Source organism: Pundamilia nyererei, unplaced genomic scaffold (genome assembly GCF_000239375.1).
Source record: "Pundamilia nyererei isolate P.nyererei 1_Seehausen unplaced genomic scaffold, PunNye1.0 scaffold00033, whole genome shotgun sequence".
NCBI lineage: Eukaryota > Metazoa > Chordata > Actinopteri > Cichliformes > Cichlidae > Pundamilia > Pundamilia nyererei.
Genome location: NW_005187434.1, coordinates 2,723,220 through 2,744,815, shown reverse-complemented (window position 1 = coordinate 2,744,815; position 21,596 = coordinate 2,723,220). Strand labels below are relative to the sequence as shown.

The 21,596-nt window shown below is 42.9% G+C and overlaps 3 protein-coding genes across 4 annotated transcripts in view; 2 read left to right on the top strand and 1 right to left on the bottom strand.

Moving 5' to 3' along the window:
* The window catches only part of syn1 (synapsin I), a 12,874-nt gene extending 8,050 nt beyond the window's left edge, over positions 1-4,824 (bottom strand). The window contains exons 1-6 of one of the 2 annotated variants that reach the window (XM_005729521.2): positions 2,590-4,824; positions 1,806-2,293; positions 1,080-1,137; positions 583-674; positions 275-431; positions 87-176 (exon numbers count right to left, since the gene is read on the bottom strand). In XM_005729521.2, coding sequence (XP_005729578.1) covers positions 87-176; positions 275-431; positions 583-674; positions 1,080-1,137; positions 1,806-2,155 — 747 coding nt within the window. In that variant the 5' untranslated portion in view covers positions 2,156-2,293; positions 2,590-4,824. The remainder of the gene's footprint in view (positions 1-86; positions 177-274; positions 432-582; positions 675-1,079; positions 1,138-1,805; positions 2,294-2,589) is intronic. The other variant, XM_005729522.2, reaches the window with a different exon arrangement.
* A 1,210-nt stretch (positions 4,825-6,034) lies between these two features.
* On the top strand, positions 6,035-10,186 carry vgll4l (vestigial like 4 like). The gene is made up of 5 exons (XM_005729520.2): positions 6,035-6,547; positions 8,156-8,279; positions 8,410-8,647; positions 9,179-9,251; positions 9,404-10,186. The coding sequence occupies exons 1-5, from the start codon at positions 6,481-6,483 to the stop codon at positions 9,703-9,705; spliced, it is 804 nt and encodes a 267-aa protein (XP_005729577.1). The 5' UTR covers positions 6,035-6,480; the 3' UTR covers positions 9,706-10,186.
* A 4,682-nt stretch (positions 10,187-14,868) lies between these two features.
* On the top strand, positions 14,869-20,562 carry slc20a1a (solute carrier family 20 member 1a). The gene is made up of 11 exons (XM_005729519.1): positions 14,869-15,019; positions 15,785-16,442; positions 16,542-16,682; positions 16,816-16,901; positions 17,127-17,223; positions 18,400-18,519; positions 18,669-18,878; positions 18,965-19,445; positions 19,531-19,716; positions 19,788-19,872; positions 20,001-20,562. The coding sequence occupies exons 2-11, from the start codon at positions 16,094-16,096 to the stop codon at positions 20,154-20,156; spliced, it is 1,911 nt and encodes a 636-aa protein (XP_005729576.1). The 5' UTR covers positions 14,869-15,019; positions 15,785-16,093; the 3' UTR covers positions 20,157-20,562.
* The last annotated feature ends 1,034 nt before the right edge of the window (positions 20,563-21,596 follow it).

Here is a 21,596-nt window from a genome sequence, read left to right as displayed (position 1 = left end):
GGGGGTCTAGGTCCTTGTTATTTGAAGAGAGTAGCCATGAAAACAAATGAAAAGGAAGAGGAGAAGGACATAGGGCAAAAACTCACCATTTCCTTGTGGTTTGGATAGTAAACCTGCTCAATCAGTGGGAACTCCTCTGAGCCAAGCTGCTTGTGAAGCCTAGACATTTGAGCAAACTGAAACGTACAGAAAGATGCTGCTGCGTAGTATGTCTATGTCACTCAACTAAGTGTGTGCTGGCTTTAAATGAATGCCTTAATTAAATCCTACTCACCACCCACGGTTTGTCGCAGAAATTGTAGACCGAGTGCAAAGAGTTCACACTTGGCAGTCCAGCGTACTGCAATCCAATCACTATGTTACGATGGTCTCCATTCTTGTCCATGCTGAACGCATGCTGTCTGATCAGCACAAAGTCTGGCTTAAAGGATCTGGTTCAGGGGACATGAGCAAAATATTTAACAACAAATCAGTTTGATGATTCAATCCATTTGGGGCACAGTGAACGTTTCAGCAGAAACTCGTAGTTTTACCAGCGCTGCAATTTTTTTTCTAAAAAGAAACATTTTGCAGAGAACTTACTTTGTAACTTTATGGCCACTCCTAATTGCATCAATGTTCACATTGTAGGTACCTGTGGCATTGGCCACCAGGTTGATCTCAGAGAACTCTGCCTGAAAGGACAGTATCAAGGTCAAACCCTAATAAACACTTCAGAAATCACAGCGGTGATGATTGGAGCCAGTGGTCAAGCAGAACAAGACACAATTAAAGAATATCAGGCTCTGTGTGAAATTCATCCTTCCTGTTTTGAGGCCACATAAGAAAGAAATGTCAGTCCAGAATGAGGTAGAGAGACTAAAATAGTAGGAGAAGAAAATGCCTTAGGCAAAGAAGATTTTAAAATGTTTATGGGCTTCTCTTCTGTTAAAATGCTGCTTAGTGGATTACATCATGAAAGACCACTGAGTGAAACTGTAGTAATAAATATAAGGCTGCACATTTCTCCTCACAAATAGATTATTGGTCTGCTATTGGCCCAGACAATCTACAAGTCTGCATCACAAAGCAAAACTTACCTGTTCGACCTTGATGTCAAATTCCCCATGGACCTTTCTTCCTCTGAAGACCTTCACCCTGATTTTAAAGCAAGAAGTTAAATGATTACATCAAAAAGTTGATATATGGATGTGATTTTAAAATTTTGCCTTTCTATATTTAATATTTGCCATTATTTTGGCAAATTTTGAAATTTAGAGAATATATATATATAAATATGGATGTATAAATAAAACTACTGGTGTTGCATCGGGACAGGTCAGCTTCCGTTTATTGTGAATGTCAATCCTGTTTCGATAATAGCAAATTTCTTAGTTTGTTATCACTATTGCATAATGCGCGCGGAAAAGAAGCTCGACTGTCTGCTGAAATCGTTTTTCTTCTGCACTTACAGCCGCTTCATTTGACAAATGGGTAATCTCCATATTCATGGCGGCCATGAACGCATAGTGCACTTGCGTAATTTCAGATTATCAGCAGAATGCGACACGAATCGATCACAAGAAGAAAAAACAAGCTGATCGTCAAATGAAAATGGCTTCTCTGCCTTCGGTCTGTTGCGCCTTTGCCATGGCACAGTTTCGGCGCACAAAACCTCCCACCGGTTGTTTCACGTGATGGAAGGATACCTCTCAACACCGGATGAATCATATGACCTTCTATGAGTTAGGCCACCGCAACCCACGGTCTGGCACACTTTTGCTGTCTAGACGAGGCAGCGCGCTGCCAATGCGCACTGCTCTTACCAGTCGGTCTGCTGGTCGTCGATGACCAGGAGGATCTTAGCGCTGCTGGAGACACCTGCTCGGTCCGCTGCCTCCGATAAGGTCGCAGCCGCAGCAGCTGTGGTCTGTTTGACGGCGTTGGAAATGGATGAGAAGAAGCCTCCACCTCCACCTCCAGACTGCTGCTGTTGCTGCTGCTGCTGCTGCTGCGGCTGCTGCTGCTGACTGGTGGACTGGCGCCTCTCTGCCGGCCCGGGCGACACTGCGGGGCTCTGCTGCGGCGGATCGGGGCGTTGGAGGTCGGTCATGTAGCCATTGGGTAGGTTGGACATGAAATTGCTGTCCGAGAGTCGTCGTCGCAGGTAGTTCATGGTGGATATTTGTTGAAATGACGAAGGAGGAGGATGTAGGGGTCCAAATACACTGAATGCGACTTACAACTCGGTGTTCAGTGGGGAAATGAATGACTAGGCTACTTTCCCATGTGCAGGAACAGGACCCGATGTTACCTACAGAGAAAACAGGTCCCGTGTTAATATAGAAGGAGAAGCTCGACTATCTGATCATAACAGTGGCGATGAGTCGTGACGGTGTAGCTTAAAGAATTTGCTAAGATGCAAGAAGAAATCAGCCCTACTTCACCTTAGCAAATTGTGCAAGCCAATTATCAGTCTCCGTGTAAAGACTGACGCAAATAAAAATATAAATTTATTGACATTTTTTAACATGTATCCTGTTTCCAGAAAGCCACCTAGCACTTCAGCAGCCTGTAGTAACAGCCACAACCGGGCATGATGAAGCCTACCTGGGAGTGTATCCAAACTGGTCTGCCCCAAGGATGACTTGATGATTCCTCGTTATTACCTCCTGTCTGTCACAGAAAAGCTCGCATATGGGTGATTCTCATATCCTCCGTGCAGGCAAGTCAGGCATCAGGCTGAAATAAATAAAGCTACAGCCCTTCCTGCATCACCGCCGTCCTTCTCATCAAGCCCCAGTTTTTTCCGTCTGCCCTGCGTCACTCCCAGTCATCCTGAGGGAGAGAGGAGCTGCGCGGTCGTCAAGTTGCAGCAGGGTGATATCCACACTTCCGGTGTCTCTTTGGGGGGAAAGAAAGAAAGAAAAGTCTATGCATATCTAGGGCTGATTTTTTATTGACGTCAGAGTTTGGACATAGTTAAACTAAAGAAGTAAAAATAGCAGCCACAGCTAAAACCGCATAAGTGGCGAGCTGTTGTTTTGTTGAGTCTTATTAGCGTTGTTGAACTTCCGGCATTGTTCTCGTCAGTATTCTTGTAACTTGACAAGCTCCATGATGGGGGTATCAGGGTGGTGCTGATGAGAGCGGAGAAGCAGGGGCGTCGCTCGCTGTTGGACATGATCCTGCTGTTGGCTGCAATACCTCTGGGTGTTGATTTCATTCGGGCATCCTGCTGGCTCCAATAAAGCAGCAGCGGCACTGCTGGGTTGTCAGGCCTGCTGAAACAGGGTGTTACTTTTGATTTTCAACTGAGTCAATACAGACAGTGAGGGATGCGCCGTCTGTTAGTGATACTCGGAGCCCACCCCCCTGGGAGCCATGGGTTGCTCTGTGGAAACTGTACCATATGGCGGAAACTACAGAGACACGGATAGAGGCCTAGAGCCGGGTGCATTTCTTATCTAAATCATTCATGCATTTTAGAGATAATAAATAGCCTATTGCTTGCTAGTAAAAAATACCGCTATTTAGCTCCGATCTTAAGAGTTGGGAATAGTGAACTGCCTATTAATGTATCATTAGTTTACATTTATTTTTCAGTGGATGGATTTTAGTTTTATTACATTAGAATTTGTGTGATTTCATAGAAAGTGGCTCGATTACTTTAGTTCACAAACCAGAGAAGCAATCGCTCTCTAGCTTGCCTTTCTTTTTTCTGTGCCCCTTTTTTCTGTCATTATCCTGCCCACCATGAAGGCATGCCCAGGCAATGCATCTGTCAGGTAACCATCAGTACACACTTTCGATTATTCAGAAAGGGGAATGCTCTTTGTGCTCTGTGGTGTGTCGCACACAGCTGCTTTATCATGGATCATACAAGGAGGTTTATGATAGTTATTGACGGCGTCATTTATTTATTGGTGTTTTCCTCGGGTGTTTTCTTGCTTGCAGTCACCAGTGGAGTGGAGTCTCCTCACTAAATTAAAATATAGATTAGTGTTGCAAGTTTGGCTAGGCTAACAGAAAATAATTATTTCAACTTTTACGCAAAGTGATGAGGTTACTTTCTAACTTAATGAATGCCCTACCTTTATGTTTTTCTCTGCAAATGTGTTTATGCCAAAAGAGAGATCATGGTATGCTGTGTGTGCTTAAAAAAATCAGATGGAAACTGAACAAACAGGGGATAAAAAGAAGTCAAAGGCCTAAACTACTATCTGCAGCAGATGGGCATTTAAAGGTCATGGCTTTAAGAAGTCTTCCTTTAAAATCCAGCAAAGAACTGGCGGAGGTCCTGAGGCATGCATCTGGAACTTCAGTGATCGTTCTGTTTGCTGAAGCCTCATCAGAAATGGCCTCTGCTTAAGGGTGGCTGTAAAGAAGCCGTTCTTAAGGAAGGGAAACAGGGGGGGAAGGCTGCGGTACACAAAACTACACTAGAACTGGACTGAAAATCAACAGCTCTTAATTAGAAAATTTAGGTTTTGGTTCAAATCATCATCAACATGTTCAGAGGAGGTCAGGAGAGAGGTAAAGCAAGTATCTACAGCCATTTGTAAAACACAGTGGAGGCTCTGTCGTGGTCTGAAGCTGCTGAAATGCAGAAGTGTTAAAGATCTTGTCAAAATTTGGGAAAATATGAACAAGAAGGAAAAGTGAGATCTGGATCCACCATCTGGAAATTATCTGATTGGCAGCAGCTTCATTTGTCAGCATGACACTGATCTCCAGCTCACTGCCAGTACAGTAAATTCATACCTGAGTAGAAAAACACATCAGTCATGAATTGGAATTCAACATTATTGAAGGAGTGTGAGATCATCTCTACAGAGATTAGAACAAGAGACAGAAACATCCAAAGAAGAGCTTTGAATATATTTCAGGAAGTCTGGAGAATTATTCCTGAAGACTTCTTAAAGAAATGATGAGAAAACGTACCTAAGTGAGTTCAGGCTGTGTTAAAGAATAAAAGTGGTCATAGCAAATATTGACTTTTAAGCTTATTAGAATTGTATAAACTATGTTTTTGTTTTTATACTGTATGTTTCCATATAGCAATAAATCTTGTTTCCCTAGCAAAATATAAAGAACTGAGGGGTGACTCAAGACTTCCTAGAACATCCTCTTGAGCAATTACCGTTTCTGATGTGTAAGCATTACATTACCCCAGTGACTATATGTTATCAGCTGATTAAGAGTGTGAAGCCCTTTATCGTGTTTATAGAATCAAAACTAGTAGCAGTATTTAATTTCTGTTTAGTATAAAACTAAACCCAGATTCTTTGTGGCTGTACTGAAATTGTAGAATACGTTTTTGTTAGTACAGCAAGCCAAAATGCCTTGATTGCCGCTGGACAATCGTTGCAAAACTGGAACTCCCTGGCCACTTGCAGATTTATAACCACATTCATTTCATTTTTAAAACGTTAAACTGCATTCCCCCCCACAAGTTGACCGTGCTATTGCTTTGTACGACATAAGGGGGCACTGTTGAGCTTAAATTAAACCTAATATTTTCCATGCACGTATGAACAGTGGGACTTATAAAAGAGTAGCTTTTTATCACGTTAAACAAAATTTACCAACCTGTTAGGGTAAAACTCACAAGTAGAAATCTCCCACTTGTATATCAACAAAGTCCAGACAGCACAAAATGGTATTTCTCAATAAGTTTTACAGATACACCTTAAAACAATGACATTAATAATGATTTCCCCCCTTTTTCATTAGAACTGTCACGTATCTAAGTGAGCTGCCTCCGAGGCCTTCTACATGTCGTCAGACTCGCATTACACTCTCAGAAGATTTTTTTTTTCTCATGGCAGCAGCAACATTTTCAGTACTTAGGGAGTCTTTGTCTGGCCATCAACAAAAGCCCTCGGATTACTGGTGAGGCAGGCTCAGAGTACAGCTGCATGCGTGTATGGGCAGGCCAGAAGAATGACTGGAGCTCCGGTGGGCTAAGCACTCGGAAAAATGTAGTTTGGTGAGATTGCAGATTAGGAGGGAGGTGGGAGGGGGACAGGTGTTGATTCCATGTATGGGGAAACCCGCAGGCACACTCTACAAGGAACTGAAAAAAAATAATTGATGACCGGGGGGGGGGGGTTTATTTTTTCAGGATGGAACTTTTCGAAAGTGCCGAATAAAGCAAACAGTTCTCTAATCAGAGTAAAGTCTGGTATACTGTGACATTTAGCGCCTTTTTTCTACTTTAGCGATGGGCCTAACTGCAGGCACATTCCCAACTGTACAGTAATAATAATAATGAGTGAACCGGGGCTTCTCATTGGCCCGGGCAGCAGCCAATGGAAAGGCAGGAAATGAGTCACAGGTCTGTCCGCACTCACCTGATACTTTACCTGACGGCGCTCAGAACCAGCGTCTCATTACCTTTCCAATACAGTCTATAACTGAGGCTCTTTGTGTCCTGTAAAGTCCAGCAGTCAAGGTGTTCCTCTGTATTTGGGCTCAGCAACACAAAGATAAGGAGCAATGGCTGTGGCTAACTTCCAATACATAACTCGGATGAGCAGTGGCTTCAAGGTCTACATTTTAGAAGGTAAGCTCGATTTACGCTTTTTTAAAAATGTCCTCATGTTTCTTGATGACAGTGGATACTTGGATCTGTGGAAATAAATCTCTGCTGTGGTTGTGCCATATCATTTACTTATTAGTATGTGTATTTAATATGTATTTCTCAATATGATATGAACTATATACAACATCTGTGTTAATTAAGTGGCATTTAGTCTGTCTGTGATATTTAGGTGAAGTCAGGCAGAAAGAATCAGATACGGTGACAATCAAATGACAGCGATAAGTAAACAATCAAGTATGTGTACTGCTAGAACCACGTTTGGCTTTTTCGGTTAATATATTTAATACACTGAATCTTACATACAGACTCTGTAAATACTCACCTGAGGCTTTAACTGAGATTTTCTAAACCATGCGTTTCTGTTGGGTAACAATAAAATCAGATTTAAATGCAGTGAACCAAAAGGTCAGGAAGCATTTTCCCTCTGCTAATAAGGAAGAAATAACCATGCCCGAGGCATTAGAAAATCAGCATAGGTGTGGTTATACCTACCCCCCTCCACAAAGCCACACTGTGTGAAGGAATAGCTCACATGTGCTATTGGAGAGTTTAGATGTTAGGAAATGTGAACTGGAGTGAGCAGTGTGGGCGTGAAGGCTGTTTTGTTTTTCTCTAGGAATGCAAAACCAATTTAAACAGACTGTCTCAATTCAGTGTGGCACCACAGACTATTGTTTCTTTAAATACATCCATTGGCTGATTTGAATACAGTTTAGCACTGCTGCCATCCCGTCAGTGTGGATTTCCAAGTGTTAACGGAACATACAGTGCCATTGTGCTGCCATTACATTTTCAAACAGTGCTTGTGTTTTGGCTGCATGCATTACACATCAGCCTGGGGATGTGACTGCAGGCTGATTTGCCCAAATGCCCCCCTGTGTGGCTTTGGTTGACATTTGATGGGTGATAAACCTGCAAAAGACTGAGACATCCAGCCCATGTAGTGCGCCTGTCCTGCACTGTAGACATGCTTTAAACTCCTCTGATTGAACAAGCCACTGACATCAGCAGCTGCCTGTCGATGTGTTTCGACTTGTGTAATTGCAAAGATCCAGGATGTGTACGTGTTTCGCCTTGATGGCCTTTTCACAAATGGTTGACGCCCAAATCGGGGTCCTCAGACACGGAGAGCAGTTTGATGTTTTTGCACTCCATCCAAACAGGGTGAAAAAAAACTTACTTGCGTGTGACTGGGCTGAATGCCAATATGTAGAAAAACAACATTTACCGTTAGCATTGAATCAGCTGTGAAGTGTTGTAACCCTCACTGATCAGGTAAATCGAGTTCTACAGCTTAACGGAGTTTACGATTAACGGTGACAAAAAAAAAAAACGCTTTCCCACGAAAAGCAGTCGTGCAAGTTGATGTCATGGATCAAAACAAGTAGTTAGTCATCACTGCTTCACATCATTGCCAGTTAGATACAATCACAAACGTCACAATATACCGTCAGTGATCTGACGTAGGATCGGCGTTGGCAAAGGGACCGCGGGCACCCCTGATGGGGTCGTGTTTCTTTGAAAGTCTGCATGCTTCTTCTAATCCCGCATTTTAATTTTGCTCTGCAGGTCAGCCTCATCTCAGAAGCGAAGACAGATACAGACATATGACACACGACCGGGCTCGAACCCAAACGGTGTATCCAATCAAACGCAAGCGCAGCCACGAGAGAGGTCTGACTTTGGAGGAAAGGTTGGTTGAGCTGTTTAACTTTCCTAAGAACATTTTCTTTTGATAGATTCAACTTATTAAATGCAAATTCTGTCAAAAAAAAAAAAAGACAGCAACGAGGGTCTGAAACTCTTTCAAATAATTGTTTCAGACGAGAGCGAGCGATGAGCCGAAGCAGGCTGGCCCAGAGAGCAGCCCCAGCAGTGTTCAGCAGCCAGCAGAGTCCAACACAAACCCTGAGTCCAACACCCAGCCCCACCAGCCCTCTGCCCACCCATGTGTACTACACACCAGTCATGGATGAACCCCTTGCCCTCATCAAGAAACCCAGAAAAGAAACTGAAAGCGCAGAGGAAAAGAATAAAGGCACCTCTTCCAGTCAAATCCAGGTAATTCAGCAAAGCCTGTCTAGAACACAGGGTATTTAGGAGGTCATACTGTTTACCCTACTGTATAACCTCAGCATAGCTTCAGGCCACCAACCACAGGGGTCCATTATCTGTAGTCAGTGAATCCAGCTGCACAAGCATTCTGCGTCTAAGTGTGTCTGCAAGCCTAAGCTTGCCTGAGCTATGCAATCCAGCCGGATTCGGGAAGAAAATGTGAGTAATGGAGGGAGGAATGCCATCAACAAGACCAAACAGACTGCTTTCTCTCTGACCTGTTTATGCCACCACACTGGGAGGGAGCTGACTTTCACGCGCAAACCCAACCAGTTTAATCGGTTTTCAGATCGTGTTGTTTTTAATTTAAACTGTTGCAGTTGAAGAGCGAGTGCACAGTCAGGTTTAGCCAAAGTCAGAACAAAAACACAAAGTTTGTGGAATGAAACGAAAGCTTAAAACCAGGGTTACAACCTGTGCTTCAAGTCTAATTACTTTGAGTCTAATTACTGACCCATTTCTTTTTCTTTTTTCCAGATACGTCCCTCTGTGATCACTTGCGCCTCCTCGTTACGAAACCCCTCTTCAAGATCCGTGGGCCACTCATCAGGTCAGTCTCACACTCACTTGGAATGAGCTCATTTACCCAGAAGGTCACTCCCTAGTCATCACACGTGCCTCATAGCACAGCCATACCACGCACTTTTACTGACTCACTTAGGTGTGTATGTAAAGGTTTGCCATTCGTCTTCTATATTGCAGTGGTTCCCAAAGACAACTATGATAACGTCCTCGAGGAGCATTTCCAGAGGAGCTTGGGTGTTCACTACCAGAAAGCTCAGTCCCAGCAGCTCTCCATCAGCGTGTCCGTCGACGACCACTTTGCCAAGGCTTTGGGAGACAAGTGGCTACAGATTAAATCCAAGTCTTCCTCCTGTTCTTCCACACCGCCCAGCAGTCCAAGTGTCACTCACTCCCCCACCTACAGCCACAGCCCAAATCTGTGCCGCAAAGAGTCCACAAGCAGCTCAGTGCTAACGCCCAGCCACTGGTCTGTCAATTAAAGTAGAAATGGCATCTGATCCTGGTGGAAACTGGACTCTTTGAGACTTTTAACATTTCACTGCCACTCTGCAGACGGCTCTGCTGTCTGTCTGGCTGCAAATGCCAGTGCAGGAGTTGACAGAGCGAGCTTACAGATGCAGGAGTGCTGTCAATTTGGATCTCCGCGTCTACAAGCTTAATACAGCAACACAAACAAATGTAGCATTATTTGGGACATCGACATATTTTGTTACATTTCTATCCTCCGCTTGCTTGATAGCATTTGAAAAGCTGAGATAATGTAGATGGTGATGTGGGATGATTGGGGAAAAAATCCTTTACATTTCTTTTTGTAAATGTGTCATTTCTCTGAATGCCAGTTACACTGTATTATATTTATAATCTGATACCCCTGGGTGCTTTACAGTCTAAGTGACTAGCCTATCTGCTGTAAAATGTGCTTTTAAACTGTACACAAACCAGACAATTAAAAAAACCTAAAATTCATATCTCGTAAACCGTGTTTTTGTTCCCTGAGTGTGAATGGTCTGGACAACAAATGTCTCCAGAAAATGGGACGTTGAAATAAAAATGAGTAAAATGAAACAAATCGCCTTTCAAACTAAAGGGACGTGAATCCAAGGACACCTTGTTAAGATAGGGCAGGGTGGCATACCAGACAACCTAATTTCAGTAGTGAGTCAACGTGTGTCTAGAACACATCCGGCACTGCGTTTTAACTAGCGGTTGATGCCACACACAGGAGTGGAAATTAAATGGATGTACGGGTAACTCATTCTGTACTTTTTCCTGGAGGTTCTACAGAATGTAGGGAGCAAGTTCCAGCAGGCACAAAGCTTGTGCTTTGACATTCCTGTCTCCTGAGAAAATGACTGTGTAAGATCCTACAGATCCTGTTTGGCAAGGGATAGGAGGGAGGGAAGAGTGGAAGAAAGGGTTGGGCTAACATAGGCCTGAGCATGAGAACCAGCCACACTCTTCAGTTACTGATTTGCATGTCCTATCTTGCCTAATTTTAAATGTAAAAGGAAACACAACAACAACAAAAAATTACAGTGTTGGGCTAGCTGAAAAGAAGTGGGGATTAACCCAACTGTCATGAAAAGCTGAGCATATAGGGGAGAAAGCTTTAAATTAGGGGTAAGTTGAAAGAGCAAAGTGAAAATCCTCCTACTTTAAAACAACTAAAGCTAAGTATTAAACGTTGGCTTTACTCGCTTATGTGGCTTTAGTTTAAAGATCTGCGCAAAAACCTGAAATCCACCAAACGATGATGTGAAGTTTGCACCTAACAGACTGTGGAGGGGGTGCATGCATACAGCAGCAAACAGTGACCAAACTGCTGATTATTCATTTTTCTCCTTAAGACACAAACTGGTATTTCCACTCATCAGCCCGTGTAACCTGAACACGGACAGGAATGCCACCTAGAGGCCCTCGGGTTACCCATATACGGCCGACTTTGTCAATGACAAATGGTCTCGTTGCATTATGGACGAGTCAAATAAGCAAAAGCAGAGCTCTGTGGGTAAACCTTTTGATGGGGGGACCTTAAGAAACTTAAGGAAGAGGATAATGCTTTACCCAGTTTACCGCTAGGAGGCGACTGAACATCCCTCTTCATTAATAATCCATTTCACATGTGCTCTCATATGCTCTGACAATGTAGCGTGAGTGAGTGTGTGTGTTTACTTTTCATTGAATGTTTTACACGGTAGGAGGAAGTAATCTATCTAAAAGGAAAAATGGGTGTGATATTCAGTGCTAAATGAATCTGTGAGTCGACCACATTAGCTAATATTTTTGCACCAGATAAAGTCATACACTGGATTACACATACACTGTTTAACCAGGGTAAAATATTAACATGTCTCATATATCAACCACTGCAGTTCAGCACAGCTAAGCTGAAAGTGGCTCACAGATATAAATTATATAGATCAACCTGCCATGAGAATGTCAAGAGAAGGGCTTCTCATGCTGCTGCAAAACAAAATGCACATTGTTGTGTGAGGCAACAGGGGCTGGTAATTACAATCCTAAATACCTCAAACATGACAGAAAACACCATTTAACTCGTAGCAATAGTAATTAAGTATGCCTCACTATACAGGAGATTGACTAACCTTCTGGGAAAGTTCCTTAATTTCTCTGGTTTGTCAAAAGTTAGGTCTCTGTAAACAAATTGAGAGACTTTTTCTAAACAGCTTCAATTCTAAGTACTAATCTCCTGAGAAGATGATTGCCTGGAAAGATTGCGTCTCTGCGCTGTGGCTTTGTGCTCGGTTCATTTTTCAGAGTTCGTCTTCGAGCTATGTACTTAAATGACAAAAAAGATAGTTATCTCGGATAATTGTTTAAATACAGATCATTTGGATTTACGCTCACAATCCCTGACTGGCAGCATCGTTCGTGGCTGCAAGTGAATATGATAAGAAAGAAGCCCTTTAACGCAGCTCTGTGCTCATCCCCAGTTTCTGGAATTGCTGTTTATACGGAGCATTATGTGCGATCTAATCTTTAATATTTTCTTAGACAATAAACCTCTGTGAACATCGAAATGTAATGAATAAAAGAAATGAATAAACATTAAACAAATTATAAATATAATACATAAAAGGGACAATCAGTGGTGTGTTAGTGAAGGGCTATAACAAGTAAATATGACTGGAAAACCTTGCAAATGCTCTTGTTATGTAGAGCGTCTGATATTAAAGGAATAATGTGGATGAACACCACATGGGCATCATTTACATGTAAAGTAGCCACAGAAACAGTCACAAAAAAATGAATCATCTATGTTGTGGGTGGATAACAGATATTCATCTGTGACTGTAGCTGATTAAAGCTGCTGTGTTTCTCAATCTGATTTTTTTTTTGCTTTTGGTAATGTGTGATGACTGTAGGGGTGTGTATGTGTTTAGGCTAGTGTGGGAAAAATATAATAGTGTAAAATACTAGAAACACACATATATACAGCTGTGTTCAGTTTACAAATGCCCAAATGGATACAGGCTCGAATATATACACACACAGTATATACACACATGCACCTCAAGCAGATGCTTGTGGTAGCCATCAACAATCTTCTGGCATGATTCTAGCTGGATATTTCACAACCCTTCTCGGCAGAACTGGTAGAGTTCATTTAAACCTGCTGGTTTCCTGGCACGGACCCAGCCTTTAAGCACAGTCTTCAGGTCGGGGCTTGGGAAGGCCATTTCAGAAGCTTAAACTTAGCCTGTTTTATCCAGCCGAAAACCAGTTTTGATGTGTGTTTGGGATCATTGTCCTGTTGATCTGTGTCCAACCATCTAGCATGTGTGCAAAGAAGTAGAGCAATTGGGAGGTAGTCCTTCTTCATCATCATCCCACCCACTTTGTGCAATGTACCAGTACCAGTGGCAGCAAAACAGCTCCAGAGAATGATGCCACGACCACTAAATAGTTGGTACAGTTTTCTTACGTTTGAAGGCCTCACCTTTACACCTCCAAACATGCCTTTCATCACGGTGGACGGATAGCTCAATCTTTGTCTCATCTGACCATAAAACTTTTTACCTGAGGACATTTGGCTTGTCCATGTGGACAGCTGCAGATTTTAGTCAAGCTTAAAAATGCCAGTTTTGGAGCAGTGGCTTCTTTCTTGGTATTTGTTGGTCCATGTAAAACCAATTCATGGTGGGCTTGAGCCTTGGTGCTTCCTGAACATTCTAACCAATTTCCTCTCACCTGAGGGTGACAGTTTGGGGCTTTTTCCTGACCTTGGCAAAGCGGTGACACACCCGAATAACTTGTTCTCCCGTTCAGTTGTTTGAACCGATGATCTGTGAATCAGCAGTTGTTTCGAAATAACTCCCAGAGAGCGTCCCAACTTGTGTAAATCTGCAGTTCTCCTCAGAGAACCCTGAGCTCCTTGGACTATACCATTGTTCTGAGGATTGGTCAATCCAATGAGTGCTGTCAATCAATCTAATATCTTCAGCACCACTTATTAAAAGAGTTAAGTGAGTGTATGTATATATTTGTACAAAATAAAATCAAATTTTAGTTTTTTAAAGTCATTAAAGATGTATGCTGTACAATCATTCCATGCTGGAAAAAGAAAAGTTCAAAGAAATTATTAAGACCAAAAATGTCCATGAAATTCATGCCCATTGTGAGTGGATGTAAACTTCTGACCATAACTGTATATAATTATTATTAGGAATGTCTTTCCTTGCGCATATATATGCTTAGTTTTCCACCATCCTTCCATTTCCGGACAATCCTTTTTAGGTAATTTGAACTTCCTGCATTTGTTGGGAAGGTCAAAATATTCCACAAAGCCGGGCACTTGTGTGAACATGTCACAAATTAAATCCCACCAGCACTGAATAAATAAGTGATGAAGAGGAACTGATCAGCAGATTTGGAGGTACTGTACCATTTCGGAAAAAGACTGTGTTCTGCTGACAGCCTGACACTCTCCTGGAGTTTCTCAGTAAATGAACTCTTCATGGATGAGTAACCGATTGATGATCAGCACTGTTCGTGGCTCCTGCTTCACATTAGTTACACTATGGCTTAGTGAGCTATAGAGTCTACACTTTCCTACAGCGAGTTTACTACTTTTTTGTTTCTATTTTTGTTTTTTTTTTAAGAGAGACGTTACTAGAGATTTGGAAGTAAACTACACACTTCAGCACAAAGTTTCCAGAGGCCTCTTTAACCTTGGTGGGTGAAACTTGCTAAATTCGACCAGCAGGTGGCACCAAAGCCCCGTTTGTAATATCTTACTCAGTCATTTTAAAGTTTTAATGTCCCCGTTCTTAGAAAATTGGTAATATTCGGGGAACACCGCACTGTTTATATCCAAACAGCAGAAGCTTAACCACCATAAACAAACTGTCACCAGAAATATTTCACTTACTTTTCTTTTTGAATTAGACTGAAAGATGGGCTATTTCGGCAACACAACAGACATTTGTCTTTCCTCGGCGCTTGGATAAATATAATTTGGGGGATAAGGTTAAGCAATATAATCAGCAGACAACTATAATTACTTTTTTTCCCCCATCAACAAGCTCGATAAACATTAGCCCGAGTGCAGCAGCGAGTGTCCCATGACTGCTCTGGAAAGGCGGGTTCTCACTTGAGGCGCAATATATAAACCAACCTCCAAAGGGAGCCTCAAACACTGCAGGCCGCTGGACTGGCACCTCCTCTGACATCCTCTCACTTTGCATAACACCTGCCGAGGAAGGCCGATCACCTGACAGAGAAGCCCAGCGAGCGCAGGGGACAACACAGCGGACACCTTTGCTTACACATGTAAGTGTCACCTACCTTTAATCTCTACTCGTGCTCCCCTTGTCTTCCCCCTCTCACTCCTTTTGAATTACGTAAGGGCAGCAAGGCAGATTAACATACCGCTATTTTCTATAGGCCTGAGTGAGTACTAACAAACTAAGAGCCCAGTTACTCCCAGTCTCTCAAACCTCTTTCTGAAGTTTTAGGTGGGATTTGTTTGTGCAAGTGGGATTTGAAAGGCTGCTGTAGTTATGTAAGTCCCCCGCAGTGCCACACGCGTGGATTTACTCTCTTAATCGCCTATTAAACAAACTTTACTCGCCAAAAGTTAAAGAAAACTAAATCAGCTGCTTGTTTTACTGCAGCGCCATTTCCTCTCTGTGAAAACGCTGATTAACACTGAATGCTCAGTAAAACTGCACAGTTGTGCGTTTTCCATTTTTGCCATACTTACCTGCTGCTTTGATCCTAGTCATAATTTAATGAATTGCTCCAACAAAACGCTGTGTGGAAATGTCATGTAGTAGCGGTAGTGTCATGTCCAACTTCAGTGTGAAGTGTATGAAGTGTTAATATACTGCTGATAACACGAAACACTTCCTTTTTTCTACCATTAGCCAGTAAATCATGGATACCAGGTAAAGCGGTGTGTAGTGTTTGGTTGTGTCACGTACTGGAGTTTGGGCTTGTTAATATGTAACTCATCTTAGCCTTTCCAAGGATTGAAGATGAGGAGTTTCAGCCACTAACTTGTGCATTTCTGTGCCTGTTTTTGTGTTATTGCAGTGTGCATCATCAGAGGCTGCCCGTCACAATGGATTTCTCCCCCATCTGTATACCTTCTCATTTTACAATGAAGCCTACAGAGAAACCCTGCATACCTAGCTAGCAATTAATTTAAATCTCCTTCCCTTTGGAACTTTTAGATCTGAACTAAAGGGCTCTTCTATTTTTTATCTTTTATCGTGGTAGTAATTTATTTATAAAAACATATTACCTCATAAGTTACTGTTAAATTGCAGGGGGGAAAAGAGAAAAAATTTGGCTTGGGATAAGAGTGATTGTGACAAAAACTTAGTTATATTGTGAGAAGCGATGGATACAACTACATTAGCGACCCTGGCTGCTGCCACCACCGTGGCTCTGGCCTCTCAGTCTGGCATGTCGGGCTACCTGTGGCTGCTGGTGCTAGGCTTCATCATCGCCTTCATCCTGGCTTTCTCTGTGGGGGCCAATGATGTGGCCAACTCATTTGGTACAGCGGTGGGCTCTGGTGTGGTCACTTTGCGGCAGGCCTGCGTCTTGGCCACCATCTTTGAGACCGTGGGCTCGGTCCTGTTGGGGGCCAAAGTAAGCGAGACCATCCGGCAGGGGATCATTGACGTCCGGATGTACAACGGCTCGGAACACGTCTTGATGGCAGGATCGATAAGTGCTATGTGTGGTGAGTGCACAGACAGTGATGACGATCGGAGCACGTGTGTGCTGAAGATGTTCGGCCTGGTGTGTTTTCAGTGATCGCAACTGTGCCTTTGTTATCCAGGCTCTGCTGTGTGGCAGCTGGCAGCGTCGTTCCTGAAGCTCCCCATTTCTGGAACCCACTGTATTGTTGGAGCAACAATTGGGTTTTCCATGGTAGCCAGAGGTCACCAAGGGGTGAAATGGATGGAACTTCTGCGCATTGGTGAATACGTGTTGTTGTTTTTACCCCTACCCCACACTCGATAGATAGAAATAGCTGTTAAATATGAAATGCAAGTCAAATTAAAAGCAAATTTATTCCTAACGCATTGAAAATATGCTGCGCTTGTCCACAGTGGCCTCCTGGTTCCTGTCCCCCGTGCTGTCAGGCATCATGTCAGCAATTCTCTTCTATTTTGTCCGCAAATTCATTCTGAATAAGGTAAAGCTTATTCACTGGGAATACTTAATCAGGTCCATTAAAATAACGAGCACTCGTACTTCCTGTAGTCTGGAGGGTTTCAGCTGAGCAGTCAGGTCTCTCAAAGAGTTAAAATATAAACATAGAGGCACCAACAGCTGAACAGAGAACAGCTTGTTTCTGATCATTTTTGAGTACATGTTGCTACTTTAAACATATAACAGAGAAAGTCTGTATTTTTCACAGACTAATCCTGTACCCAACGGCCTGCGAGCCCTACCTATCTTCTACGCCATCACGATGGGCATCAACCTATTCTCTATCATGTTTACAGGAGCACCATGTGAGTATTACGTCATCAGACTGCACTGGTTATTTGTTTGATTGTTGCTTAACACGCCACGCTACTGCCACAGCAGTTGAAATCCCGGGATGAGGTGGAGAAAGGTCACATGGGCGAGTTGGGACTCAAAGTAGGTGGCAAATAAAGAGGAAGCAGTTTCATTAAAAAAAGAAAGAGAGGAAAAAACAGTCTTGAAGATGTAGAATGTTCTATATAAAAAAATTGCAAAGATCAACAGTTGTAGCGAGCAAACACAACAGGAAAATAATCAAAGTGGCTCTACAACAGATTCCGCTAATAAATGGAAAATTTCCATTCCTTTTTGTTCTGTTTGCAGGCTTGAACTAATCAAGGAGTCAGCTGGCCTGGGCCCTTCACTGAAGGCTGCAGGCCTGTGTGCGTGTGTGTCTGTGTGTGGGTCATGGAAATTACACATCGTAACTCCTGCAATGCAAAATTGCAGAGTAATACAGTATAGTAAACTGCATGCACGTTCCAGTCCGAGCATCATTTTTTGTTGCATGTCTTAGCCGTCTGTCCGGTCAGTAGAGTTCGAAGCCAGTTTGGCTTCACGTGCATGCTGAAGACGGGACACACCCATGCAGCTGTGGCTTTAATCGTGCGACCTTTTAATTGTTGTTAAGCTGCTGTTGTCTGTGAGGAAAAACAGGTAAGCTAAGTTATTAAATGTTGCCTGACTAAATTCTATTCACCTGTTTATCTATGCACTGCCAGCATTAGCAGGAAAGTGAAATTAAGTTTCTTTAACAGCAGTTTTGTTTGTTTATCTCTGGGCTGCAAGGCCGAACTCTTTCGCACTATCTGATTGTAGGAGCATACACTCTCGCTGATACTCTTCTGTGTAAGAACGAGCTGAAGTGCTGGAAGAGGCCGTTGAAACATTTTGCATAATTTCTTAGCAAACGTGAACGTCGCGTGACCGCAACCTACAAAATGTGATCTTGACTTTATTGGTTTATGTGAAAGCGTGAGAGTTGCGCTTTCAAGACGTTGCCATGTTTCTACAGTAAATCAAAGTCGTGCGTGAATGTGAAAGGGCTAACAGTTTTCTCTCGCTGTTTTCAAAGGAACAGAGCTGTGAATGAATTAGTTACGCGTCTGTTTCACCTTTTCTGAGACCGTGTTCTCTCTCGTTCCCCTGTCTTTTGTGCACAGTGCTGGGGTTTGACAGAGTGCCGTGGTGGGGTACGCTGTGCATTTCTCTGGGCTGCGCTGCCGTCACAGCCTTGTTCGTTTGGTTTGTCGTCTGTCCCCGCCTCAGGAAGAAAATCCAAGGTGAGTAAATCTGACTTTAGACTTTCAGACTATACTTTTGTAAATATGTTGACAAAAATATACGACTTACGTATTAAAATTCTATTTATTTCTGCACTGGCATCACTGCTTTCTCTTGCGTTAAAAATCTGAGTGCTTCTTTCATCCAGCACAAACAGCTGCTGCTCCCTGTGCAGCTCCGCTCATGGAGAGGAACTCCAGCAAACCCGTGCAACTGCAGCAGTCCCCAGTATCCCATGCACCCCGACCACAGAGCCCTCCAGCAGACAGTCAGAAGGTGGCTTTTAAACTGGGAGGCTCAGATGAGACGGATTTAGACAGCATAGATGCAGAAACCAAAGACCTGGACATCGCCAACGGTAATGACTTGAATCTGCACTCTAAATAGAGTATAACCAGAAGAAACTCCAACAGCTGAATTACATTTAACTATTTATTTTCATAGGTCTGAATGGGACCGTAGGCCCCATGGTGATCACTGATCCTCACAGTGGTCGGTCCCACACAATCCACAAAGACTCTGGCCTTTACAAGGACCTGCTGCACAAGCTCCACATGGCCAAGGTTGGCGAATGTATTGGTGACAGCGACACAGAAGAGCGGCCCATCCGGAGGAACAACAGCTACACCTCCTACACCATGGCTATTTACGGAATTCAAGGAGATGTCAGGTATAAAGACGGGGACGGTGGGCTGCAGAGGAGACCGAGAGTGGACAGTTACAGCAGCTACAGCTCAGCAGTGTCCAACAGGAGTGCAGCTCTGGACGAGAATGTGGCCCAAGAAGCTGGCACCGACCTTGCTGGCACGGACCAGGAAGAGGATGAGCTGGAAGTCGACCAGCCTGCCGTTTCCTCGCTTTTCCAGTTCCTGCAGATACTCACTGCGTGCTTTGGCTCTTTTGCTCATGGAGGGAATGATGTCAGGTAGGCAAGGATGTTTGTTTTTTCTGAAGAATTCATATATGTTGGTTTGTTCAGATGGCTTACACAAACTTTTTTTTCGCATTAGCAACGCTATAGGCCCACTGGTGGCTCTCTGGCTTCTGTATGAGAGTGGCTCCGTCTTGTCAAGTGCACCGACACCTATCTGGCTGCTTCTTTACGGTGGAGCCGGCATCTGCATTGGACTCTGGGTGTGGGGTCGGAGGGTGATCCAGACCATGGGCAAAGATCTCACCCCTATTACACCGTCCAGGTATGCGGCTGACAAATAAAATCCTTATTTGTGTTAAAGTCGAAGCATACTGACATTTCCTTCTCTTCTAGTGGATTCAGCATCGAGCTGGCCTCAGCAATCACGGTTGTGGTGGCATCCAATATTGGCCTTCCTGTCAGCACAACCCACTGCAAGGTAATGAAACTAAAGGGACTGTCTTTACTACAAATAGACACATACATTAGAAATAAGCTAAGCTTTCTGCACAAGTAACGTACACGGTGGCGCATGACCTGATGAGCTCTTAAATTATGTGCACACAGGTGGGATCCGTGGTGGCCGTGGGATGGTTACGTTCCCGGAAGTCAGTCGACTGGCGTTTGTTCAGGAATATCTTCATAGCCTGGTTTGTTACTGTTCCGATCTCTGGGCTGATCAGCGCTGCCATCATGGCTCTCTTCATCTATGTTATCCTCTGAGGCCAGCACTGTCCAGCGACACTCCTACTTGAGTTGATGGACTGCAGCCAACAAGTTGTTTGACTCTGATAAATCCTACGCCAATAAAAATGTCCTGTTTGTTCTCCATTTGCTAATGATTTATATTATATCATTAAGTCAAGGCAATTATTTTATCTCCCATGGTCGCGTCCTTGAACTATGTAGACTCTAATAACACTCGTCAGTTATCCGAAAGACTGTGATCTTGTATATCCTTTTGTATATTTGTATAGAAGCAATGTTTTCATCAGATGATTCCCTTTTGACTGAAAAAAAAAAACGAGCAGCAGTTGTATGTTTGGATATTTGGATACAGCAAAATATGGAGTTGCTTGATTTGATGATATTTCAATGTATTTTACTCACCATTAAAGATTTTCTTTTACAGAAAGATGCTTTTCTGAGTGTTAATGTGGGAGGGATGGATTATTAAAAGCAACAAAACATCATCATGAATTTGATCGGAAAACTGTTCATTAAAAAATGAACATTAGAGTTTTCACTAAGGTGGACGTTATAGTGAACCATCGACACTAATAGTGTCAGCGGTAGTGCATCTGATTCTTCTCAATGTTTTGGTGCTATTTCTGCAAAATCCACGAGGTGGCAGTGCTGCAGCAGCCTTTTTTACACACACACTGACTCCTCCATACAGGAAGAACCTTTAAATGCACAATACTGTGCAAAGGTCTTCATGTCTTTGTATTCTGCTTCCAAGAAGCCAAATTTTCTTGTAGTTTTTTTTTTTTTTTTCCAATTCTGGTACCTGAAAAGACTTGACCGAAACAGAAATTTTTCAGAAGAATCTTTTTTGGTTGTTTAAGCAACTTAACACAGAACCATGAATCATTCAAACATTAAAATGCAACTAATTAATGAGATGAACCAGTTTTGTGTCTGCACATAACTGATGACTTGGTAATGAACCGAATTGAATGTGTCCTTAGACATTTTGCTATTAGCAGCCTGACAGAGAACTACATTATCTTTGAATCTATGAAAAGGGGAAGAGTGGCTATCAAGAAGCCACTCTTAAGGAAGGGAAAGGCTGAAATATGCAAAATTACACAAGAACTGAAAATCAGTGGCAAAAGGTCTCATGGAGTGGTGAATCTAAATTTGAAATCTTTGGTTCAAATCATCATCAACATGTTCAGAGGAGGTCGAGAGAGAGAGGTACAACAGTGAGTGTCTGTAGTTATCTGCTTAGTGCTGCCTTTCAGCCAGGTGTGTTGGAGGTCCTTTCAGAATTGATTGAAATTAATTAATTCAGACTTTGATCCACTACTGTAATACCAACCTGAAAACATCTGACTGGAACTTCATTTTTCAGTACGCCAATGATCCCAGACACACTGCCAATGTAGTAAAAGCATACTGGATAGAAAAACACACTGAGGAACACTACTGATCACGGAC

What these genes read in the sequence shown, in the direction of transcription:
- vgll4l (XM_005729520.2), top strand. Translation starts at nt 6,481, where the DNA reads ATGGCTGTGGCTAACTTCCAATACATAACTCGGATGAGCAGTGGCTTC. An exon ending in CCTCTTCCAGTCAAATCCAG is followed by an intron (nt 8,648 to 9,178) that starts GTAATTCAGCAA and finishes TCTTTTTTCCAG; the next exon opens with ATACGTCCCTCTGTGATCAC. An exon ending in ATCCGTGGGCCACTCATCAG is followed by an intron (nt 9,252 to 9,403) that starts GTCAGTCTCACA and finishes TCTATATTGCAG; the next exon opens with TGGTTCCCAAAGACAACTAT.
- slc20a1a (XM_005729519.1), top strand. Translation starts at nt 16,094, where the DNA reads ATGGATACAACTACATTAGCGACCCTGGCTGCTGCCACCACCGTGGCT. An exon ending in ATCGATAAGTGCTATGTGTG is followed by an intron (nt 16,443 to 16,541) that starts GTGAGTGCACAG and finishes TTTGTTATCCAG; the next exon opens with GCTCTGCTGTGTGGCAGCTG. An exon ending in CATGTTTACAGGAGCACCAT is followed by an intron (nt 17,224 to 18,399) that starts GTGAGTATTACG and finishes TTTTGTGCACAG; the next exon opens with TGCTGGGGTTTGACAGAGTG.